We start from the raw sequence: 10,021 nt of genomic DNA, 5'->3' as shown, positions 1-10,021 counted from the left end.
GGGATCATGCCCTGAGCTGAAGGCAGACGCTTAACGACTGCGGCACCCAGGCACCCCTTGTTTTTTTTTTTTCTGCTTAATTTGTTTGGAATGGAAACATTTTCTCTCTCATCAATAAATTGGAGATCTCAATCTCAGTCCCCTAAGGCATTCTATGAGTAATTGTGAGAGGTGTCGCTTTTAGAGGCTCGATTAGTCTCCTAGAGCTGCTGTAACAAACACCACAGACTGGGGGGCTTAAAGAACAGAAATTTATTTTCTCACAGCATCAGAGGCTGGAAGGCCAACATCCAGATGTCCCCTGAGGCCTCCCTCCTTGGCTTGCAGATGGTCTCCTCTCTGTGTCCTCATGCCTTTATTCTGTGTGTACACGTGTCCCTGGTGTCTCTCCGTGTGTCCCAGTCACCTTTTCTTGTAAGGACACCAGTCACATTGGGTTAGGACCCACCCTGATGACTTAATCACCTCTTTTAACTTAGTTACCTCTTAAAGTCTTATCTCCAAATATGGTCACATACTGAGGGGTTAGGACTTCAACATACGAATTTGGTGAAGGCACAATTCAGTTCATAATAGGGGTTTTTTCTTTTCTTCTTCAAATTAATTTGATGTAGACACGTGTAGACTCGTGTAATCTGCTAAGTACCAAAAACATTTTCAGGGATGTCAATTTTTGAAACAGGTCTGTCCTGTTTGAATCTTCTGTTTAAGAATAGTTCACTGTATGTTCAAGTATATTTATCCTGATCTCTCTCCTTTACATTTGATGCTTTTGCTTCTGTCCAACCCCTGTGCTCTCTGCTTCTTGGAGAGCTACCCTGGAGAACCAAGAAAGGGCAGTGGGAAGGGAGAATATTTGGGGTGTGTTTTTTGAGAAGTCGTTTGCTCTCATAGGGAGGTTTTCTTTAGTGAACGCTCAAGATCTTCAAGAAAGAATATAACTTTGTAAAGAGAAATATGCAATACTAGGCTGCTCATTATTAATTCATGCAGTGGAATCCCTGAAGTAAGCAACTTGTAAGGAACTAGAGAGTATTTTGCTCGCATTTCCTGGCTTATTTAGAGTATTTTTTGACGTGTTCGTTAATGATGAAGCATCAACTGACTCTATACGGTGAGATTGTTAACTTGAACATTTTGCCAGGTGATTCTGCTCCACGTGAGTCTTCAAAAAGTGGCCTTTTCCTTCTACACTTGGCAAGACACAATTCCTGGATCTTTCTCTATACAAAAGGAAGAATCAGGATATATGGTTAATTTCAAGGGTGGTATTTTGCATATTATTACATTGATGTATATCATATTAAAAGTTATGTTTGTTTTTATTTTGTTTTTTGGTGTGGCCTCTTACTTTCTCTTTGGTTGCAGGTTTCTCTTGATAAAGGGGACAGAAAAGACCGAGATTTGCATGAAGACCTGTGGTTTGAGTTGTCTGATGAGACCCTTTGTAACTGGATGATGTTTGTACGTCCAGCCCAGAATCACCTGGAGCAGAACCTGGTGGCTTACCAATACGGCCACCATGTGTATTACACCACAATAAAGAACGTAGAGCCCAAACAAGAACTGAAGGTACAGTGCTGGGTCAGTGGTGCCTTTGTTAGGAATAGTGACCGTTTAATGCCTTTCTTGTTATTTTTTTTCTCTGAAGGGGGATTCTTACAAAAATGGTCCTTTCTGTATAATTCACTTACTTATTGAGTACCTACTGTGTACAGTACACTTACAATAATCCCATAAAAAAACAGTCAAAAGTACATGACTTTTGGGTCTGTCAAAGGCCTACACTAAGGCATTCGGCCCAGGGATAAAGAAGTAATTGTGTTTGGGAAGCAGACTGGTGTTTGCGATGGAGTGATTAAAGTTGGGGTCACTTAACGTTATTTACACACTCTGAAGAAGAAGGAGTTGGAAAAAGGAGATCTTATAAAATGGAATTTTAGATGTACCAGCTAGATTTCTGTACCGGACTGCTTCATTTTACCCTAAGAATTCTAATGCACTGACTTCTGATTTCAAGAATATATTTTTTGAAGACAACTCTATAGGAATTTGTCTAAGTATTAATTAACTTTTGATGACATGGTGAAAATTCTGTTGTGATTCTAAGGGAAAATTCCTGAGACAGATGAAAAAGAGGTGAGAAATGATTTTATCAGTACATGAACACTGAATTACACAGTGCTTCGATGTGGTAAAAGTGAGAACTAGATACCTCTTTGGGGGAGAACAAAGACCTAGAGTTTGTTCAACAGCTTTAAAAATCTGTGTGTTTGTAAAAGGAGAGTCATATCTCACGTCATCTATCCCAATAAATTCTTGATACCCAAGTGAATACTTCTTGACTGTGGAGAGGAGATTATTTTCTCTCTTAAAGCAATAGATAGAACTGCAGAAACAGTCAAATAAGAATATAATAGTTCAGTGTAATGAACAGCCAAAACACTAGATGAAAAGGAAGGAACAGAGTGGGAGAAATCTTTGTAATACACGCTAAAAGGTTTAAAAAAAAAACCAGGGGTGCCTGGGTGACTCAGTCAGTTGAGCCTCCGACTCCTGATTTCAGCTCGGGTCATGATTTTGGGGTCCTGCGATCAAGCCCCATGTCGAGCTCCACACTCGGCATGGAGTCTGCTTTTCTCACTCCCTCTCCTTCCCCCCGCCCTTGCTCTCTTTCTCTCTCTCAAATAAATAAATAAAATCTTAAAAAAAAAAAAAGAATAAAAGCTGAGATGGTTGGGTTCGGTGTCTGACTTCGGCTCAGGTTGTGACCTAGCAGTTGTGGGATCCAGCCTCATGTCTGGCTCTATGCTTCGTGGGGAGTCTGCTTGAGAGTTTCTCTCCCTCTCCCTCTGCCCCTACCTCCCTCAAATAAGTAAATAAATCTTTAAAAAGAAAAAAAGAATGAAAACTGGGAGAAAACATCTCTAACCTCTTGTATCCCCATGGACACATGAATACTGGGAATAGACTTGATTTGGAGGAGAAATCACTAAGAAAGGAAGGTTAAATTTTTTTTCAATGTTAATAATTTTAAAACCCTTAAAACAACTATGAGTTACTATTTTTTGTTAGTTTAAATTAGCAAAAAATAAATGGATGCAGTACAGTGAATGTGAGGGTTTAAAAAATAGGGACATTTGTCACAGAATTGCAATATTTTATAGAATATTTCTGGCAGTGTATAGTGAAAATGTTCTTGGCTGAGTAAACCTAATCCTTGAAAATTAGTGTGAGGAAATAATTATAAACAAAGATAGAACTAGATACATTCTAATTTTGTAATGCTGTGTTTCTTAGTCAAACACCAATGACTTTAAGACAAACCGTTATTTTATACACCATTAAGAAAAAATGTGCTGTTATTTAACATAGGTTATAGTGCTTATTTTTAACACCAAAAAGAGTAATTTTCTACTTACTGCAGGAGCCGTGTTAGACTTATTTAGAGATAAGTTTAAAATCCTATCACATTTCTGCATACTTAAAAAGACATATATAAGCAAAATAAATTGGTTAGCATATAAACTGCCTTGCGTACAGTCTAACTCTTTTTTAAAAAACTGAATCACTGTTTTACTTCGTCGTGGATGTTTGTGTTTTGTATATCTGTTGTCTTCTATGCCATCAAGGTGTTGATAATGCTGTATTATTTTAAAAATAGGTGATCCACTGTTGCCTCTGGGTTTTTTTTTTTTCCAGATGACCGATAATGTTTCTGTACAAGTTTTGACCCTGTGCTTTCCCACTGACTGTACTCATATGTGTCTTTTTCCTCCATTAAAACACATGTCTTTGGAAGTGAAGTGACTTTTGATTAAGTCAATAGGAAGTTTCTGACAATTTGATGTTTGATATATTTTTTTTAAAGATTTTTATTTATTTATTTGACAGAGATAGACAGCCAGCGAGAGAGGGAACACAAGCAGGGGGAGTGGGAGAGGAAGAAGCAGGCTCCCAGCGGAGGAGCCCGATGTGGGGCTCGATCCCATAATGCCGGGATCACGCCCTGAGCCGAAGGCAGACACCCAACCGCTGTGCCACCCAGGCGCCCCTGATGTTTGATATATTAACAGAGGTCCTGCAAGGTGATCACACCAGCCTTGCATTGCTTTGACACTTGTTTTATTTATTCTGAGGGAGATGGCTTTTTTTTTTCTTTTTGCCTTCTTTTGATTGCTGGTCAAGTGTCAACAAGTCATGGAGTGCCAGAGGGGCACCTAACTGAATGAGGTGGGAACAATGCAAAGAGCTTGGCCAGGTTTGTGCAGGAGCAATGAGCAGTTAGTGGAAGAAAGCTACATCACAGCAGTGATTGCAGAATGCCATGGACCGTGAGATGGTTTTTGAGATGTTAAAATACGAAAAATATACATCTTGGAATTGATGGACTAGGGTAGAATTTGTAACAGCAAACTGATAAGCTGTCTCAAAACCCAACTATAGATCATGGCCAAGTAAATTATAGAACATAGACTCTGTTGTAGAATATTATTCCACACTTAAAAATGGAGCCTTAATATAAATATTTCCTCACAGTTAAAATAGTATTCCATAACAATTATACATGATTAATTCATTTAGTGATTAATATATTGAACTGCTGTGTTCAGACACTAGAAAAAGACAGACTGGTGTCTGTGTTCAGGGAGCTTGTATTCTAGAGGGGAAGTGGGTGGAAGAATAAGCAAATACAGTTGACCCTTGAACAAAACAGGGACTGGGGCACCTACCCCTTGGGCAGTCGAAAATCTACATGTAGTTTTTGACTCTTCAAAACTTAACTGTTAATAGCCTACCATTTATTGGAGGCCTTACCAATAACATAAACCATTGATTAACACATATTTTGTATGTTGTTTGCATTATGTACGGTATTCTTATAATAAAGTAAACCAGAATAAGGAAAATGTTATTAAGACAATCATAAGGAAGAGAAAGTGCATTTATGGGACTGTACTATGAAAAAAATCTGCATATAAGCAGACCCATGCAGTTCAAAGCCCTGTTGTTCAAGGGTCAACTGAATATCAAATAGTGGTTAAGTGCTATGAAGGAAACACATGGTGCAAAAAAAGGAGGTAGCAGGAAAGGGACCAGTTTACAGATGCTGGGAGGGAAGGCCTTGCTGAGGAGTTGATAATGAGGCTGGGGACTATGGAATGGGAAGGGAGGGACCAGCACAGTAGAAGGGTTAGGTGAGGTGAAGGGGAAGAACCCAACACTCCTGATGGTGGAACAGCAAGGACAAAGGTTGGGGTGGGAAACACCTTGGCCTGTTTGAGGAACTACAAGCAGGCCCTCTTGTTGAAAGGTAGTAAGGGAGAGTGATAAGAGCTAAGGAGCCCATCAAGCATTGCAGGTTTTTTATGAGCGAGAAGCTGTTTAAGTATGAGAATGATGAAATCTGATTGTGTTTAAGAAGCCCTCTCTACTCCTGTGTGAAGAATGGATTAAGGGGAGCAAAAGTGGAAAAAGGGAAGCTCATTAGAAGACCAACCAGGCAAGAGCTCGTCTTGGCATGGATCGTGGTGGGAGAAGCAGAGATGAGGAACATCTGAGCAGTTCACACCTCTTGCTGAAGGATGACAGAAGAACACTGAGAAATCTGAGATAACTTTTAGGTGTCAAGTGTGAGCAGCTGGGTGAAAGGCAGGGTATTTCTTGAGATGAGGAAGATGGGCAGGGGCGGGGATGTGATAGGGAAACATCTAGAATTAAATTCTGGACATGTCAAGTTTGAACTATTTGTGAAACATGCCAAATACCAGGTAAGAAGTAGGATGTACATAGAGGGAACAGAGAGGGAAAGTCTGGAATGGAGATATTAATTTAGAATTGGTTGGAAATGGATGTGATGACTTTAGGGAAAAATAAGAAGGCCCTGAACTTGGATTAAGCTTTGAGGAAGCTTAGAGAGGAAGCAAGAGCTGTTTGGTGGAAGCCATGATGATTCCAGCTGTGTAAAAACCCGTGTTTACATACAGATAAAACAACCAGAAGAAGCTATGTTTTATTTTGATGAAGAGACTATTACTATTATCTCTTGTGAAGTTGTTCTAATAACAAAAACATTTTTTTAAAAAGGAAAAAGAAAACACACAGTGAGTGTGTCTTGGCAAATGCACTTCCTGACTGACCATCTGGTGTTAAAGAGATTGGCTCACAGTGCGATTTTTGTTGTTGTTTATTTTTCGTGGGTTGTGGGAAAGCCTGAATTGTTTTGTGTAAGCAGGGGAAAGAATGTAAGCATGCAAAGAACAACTGGTGATGTCCTTTAGTTCTTCATGATGTACTTGGTTCTTGCAGGTGTGGTACGCTGCGTCCTATGCTGAGTTTGTGAACCAGAAAATTCATGACATTTCTGAGGAAGAAAGGAAAGGTGGTTGGACTTTTTCTATTTTCTATATGAATTCTAAATTGTATATATTACATCATTATGCAACCTCCAATTTTCCTATCTCAATATATTTAAAAGATATTCCAGTAGGTTTTTTTTCAGCTACACATCCTTGTCTAATTCTAGGATCAAATGACAGTGACATATTTACATTTCTTCCATGGGTGGCTGGAAAATAGTATTTAATATAATGAAAGCCTCCAAATACTAAATTAGAAACTAGACCTGAGGATGATCCGTATCTAGATTTAATCATCTCTGAGAACATTAGCAAGGCAGGCATTGGCTTTGTTTTTAATGTAAATATTACTGAAGTATAATTTACCTACAAAAAAGTGCACAAATCGTAAGTATACAGTCCAATGAAGTTTAAAAGTGAACACACCTGTGTAACCTGCACCCAGATCAAGAAACAGAGTGTGGCCAGTACTCTGGAAGTCCCTTGTGCCTCCTTCACTCTCAGGTGTAACTAATATCCTGACTTCTAATACCACGGATACAATATGCTCATTATCAGACTTCATATAACTAGAATTACGTACATTCTGGGAATCTTTTGCTCGACATGTTTGTGAGATTTATCCGTATTGTTGTATATTATTTAATGTGTCCGTCCTCATTGCTATTTGATAGTCTAGTGTATGGATATACCATAATTAATGCATCTGTTTCACTGTAGGTGAAAATCTGAGTTGTACAGTGCAATTCTGACACTTACCTGGGTTAGGTCACGTTGTGCAAGTTAAGGGCCAAGTCTTTCACAAGGCCTTCTTCACTTCACACACCAGCCACAAGCTCTGGCGTTCGCATGCCACCTGCATATCTGACCAACTAACTACAGTTTAGGGAGCTAGAACCTCCTTAGGCTTGATAATTTTCTAGAATGACTCACAGAACTCGGAAAAGTGCTATACTTATGATTATGGTTTTATTAGAAAGGATACATATCAAGATCAGCCAAATGAAGAGGTACTCAGGGCAAGTTTGTCCCAGATATGAAGCTTTTATGTCCCATGTCACCTCCGTGGCACACTGAGGTATGGTTACCAACCCGGGAAGCTCTCCTGAGCTTCAGTGTCCAGAGTTTTTACTGAGGCATCATCATGACATAGGCATGGTTGATAGAATCATTGGCTGCATGATTGAACTTACTCTCCAGCTCTTGCTCCCTTGCTGATATCACCTGGCTCAAAGCTCCAACCCTGTAATCAGATGGTTTGACTTTCTGGCACAGGCAGCCCCCATCCTGGGTCATATTAGGAGAAGCTCACATAGGGTAAAAAATAACAACACCCCTCCGGTTATGTGGGATTTTCCAAAGACTTAGAGGTTGTTGCCAGGAACCAGGGACAAAAGCCAGCCAAGTGCTTTGTTATACAACAGGGTTGTTTCCAGTTTGGGGCTATTTTGAAGAGTGCCACTGTGAGCATTCTTACAGATGTCTTTCTTCTAGTGAACATATGTGTGTATTTTTGTTGGTGCACATTCAGGAGTGGTACTGCCGGGATTGGGTGCGCCAATAATCAGCTTTGGTAGATGCTTGAACATTTTGTTAAAGTAATTATACTGGGCATTGACTTTTAAGGTTTTTTTGTGATAAAAGAGGCCTTCAGCTTATGAACCCTGGATCAGAATTCACTCAGTTATCTGAATGCGGATTTCCATTGTAGCACTTTCTGTCTTTCCAGTGTGGTGAGGTTGTGTGTGTGTGTGTGTGTGTGTGTGAGTGTGTCTTTTGGGGAGATGGGAAACGGTAGGATGACAGAGTTTGGTCCTTTGATGTCTTACATGAATATAGAAGAAAATAAGGTCCTAGAAATTACTCTTCTCAAAGCATAGTCTTTGATTTTCTAACAAAGCAGTAATGCAAAGAGCAGGAGTGCTGTGTGTGAGTAGTGGGCTAAATGAGATGCGATGGTGGGGATACTGGGCGTTTGAGTTTTATTGATGTCCATTGATCATCAGCCATTATAATTTCTCTCCTGTGACTGCAGTTCTTCGCGAGCAAGAGAAGAATTGGCCCTGCTATGAATGTAACCGCCGATTTATAAGCTCGGAGCAGTTACAACAACATCTCAATTCCCACGATGAAAAACTGGATGTGTTTAGCAGGTATCAGAAGGTTTTGCAAACTTAGTTGTTAAAGGTCCAGATTCATTTCCATATTGGTGGTAAACTAATGAGTGTTTCTGTGTGTTTCTGTGTGTAGACAGGTGGGCTGCAGAGGGAAATTTCTTATCTGTCATTTCCCTTTGCCTGCCCCCATCCTCATCTACTGTTGATTTCTTTACCAGCATAACCACAGTCCCCAGCAATAGGAGATCCTTTCCCCTTAGTTAAGCCTCCCCTAAGAGATTCTGGGATAGGAATTTTTGAGATAGCACACACTCTGCATCTCTGATTTGCAAACTTTTTTTTTCAGAAGTAGGATTCTTTCATCAGATTAATAATAGGTTTCATTCCATTGTACCAAAAAGATAGATAAGAGAGAATCCTGTAGGTTGGGATAGGCAGGGGCCAGATCAGGTATGCCTTATGGCTAATGGTAAGAAATTTGGATTTTATCCTAAGCATGATAAGAAGTCTTTAAAGGGTTCTGATCAGGGAGTATCTGTGATGTGAATTATATGTTGAAATGTCATGCCCTATGAAAATTAAAATGTCACTTTTGCTTTCATTGGAGCAAGAGTGAAGACAGGGAGTCCAGTTGGAAGCTATTTTAACAGTTCAGGAAAGAATGAGAGTACTTTGGAGTAGGGTGGCACCAATGGGACAGATGTAGGGTTGCCGTCTTTTACAGGATTTGAAAAGAGAGGAGATGGTGTGACATGGTGTTTAGGAAAGTGGGAAAGTCCATGTTCTAGGGAAGTACTGCCTGCGATGTTAAGAGCTCACTTAAGGTTCATGGTCGTGACGTTAAAGTGAGACCATTAGCACGGCTGTATGTCATTGCCATCTTCATTTGCTGCAGTAATGCCAGTGCAGAGCAGCCAGGAGTGGGATTGCACAGTGTGGTGGTTTTGCCAACACAGCCTGAGTGATGGAGCAACAGTAGGGATGGCGATCGGGAGCATATACGGGGGAGTGATTACAGTGAATGACTTTGGAGTTTATGTGTGGAGCAAGGGAGAGAAAAACATCAAGAGGACAGAGGACTGCAAATAGGTGACAGAAGGACTAGATTGGAGGTGGTAGTGAGATGCAAGGATTGTTGAGTCCGGGTATTTGACGGTGTGAGCTAGAAAGCTAGAGCCAGCAGTAGAATGGCTGATGCGTGGAACTGGTGTAAGGAGGGGGCCTCTGTACTTATCGCGGATAACAAGGTCTAGGATATGACCGTGGGAATAAATGTCTGAGGTGGGTGGAGGGCACAGTGAGAGTTAAATCACTCCCTGTCTGGTGTCTCTAGAACTCTGTTCATGGCTCTACTATAGCCCTTTTTATATTGTATTGTGATTTTTTGGTTTGTGTGCCTGCTGCCTCTACTAGACTTCTGAGGGTAAAAACTGTCACGTATAACTTGTCTTTATTGCCTAGCATGGGGCATGACACATGGTATATAAAGATATTTGTTGGCTGGTTGTTAAAAAGAAATTTGAGACAATTAGGAAAATTCGAACT

General features: G+C 40.2%; 1 protein-coding gene across 1 annotated transcript in view; it reads left to right on the top strand.

Moving 5' to 3' along the window:
* Positions 1–10,021, top strand: part of PRDM10 (PR/SET domain 10) — a 93,433-nt gene that overhangs the window by 50,280 nt on the left and 33,132 nt on the right. The window contains exons 7-9 of the mRNA XM_002912687.4: positions 1,369–1,572; positions 6,310–6,382; positions 8,395–8,512. Coding sequence (XP_002912733.1) covers positions 1,369–1,572; positions 6,310–6,382; positions 8,395–8,512 — 395 coding nt within the window. The remainder of the gene's footprint in view (positions 1–1,368; positions 1,573–6,309; positions 6,383–8,394; positions 8,513–10,021) is intronic.

This window comes from Ailuropoda melanoleuca, chromosome 8 (genome assembly GCF_002007445.2).
Source record: "Ailuropoda melanoleuca isolate Jingjing chromosome 8, ASM200744v2, whole genome shotgun sequence".
Classification (NCBI taxonomy): Eukaryota; Metazoa; Chordata; class Mammalia; order Carnivora; family Ursidae; genus Ailuropoda; species Ailuropoda melanoleuca.
Note: the sequence above shows the minus strand (reverse complement) of the source record. Positions and strands in the feature narration are given on the sequence as shown.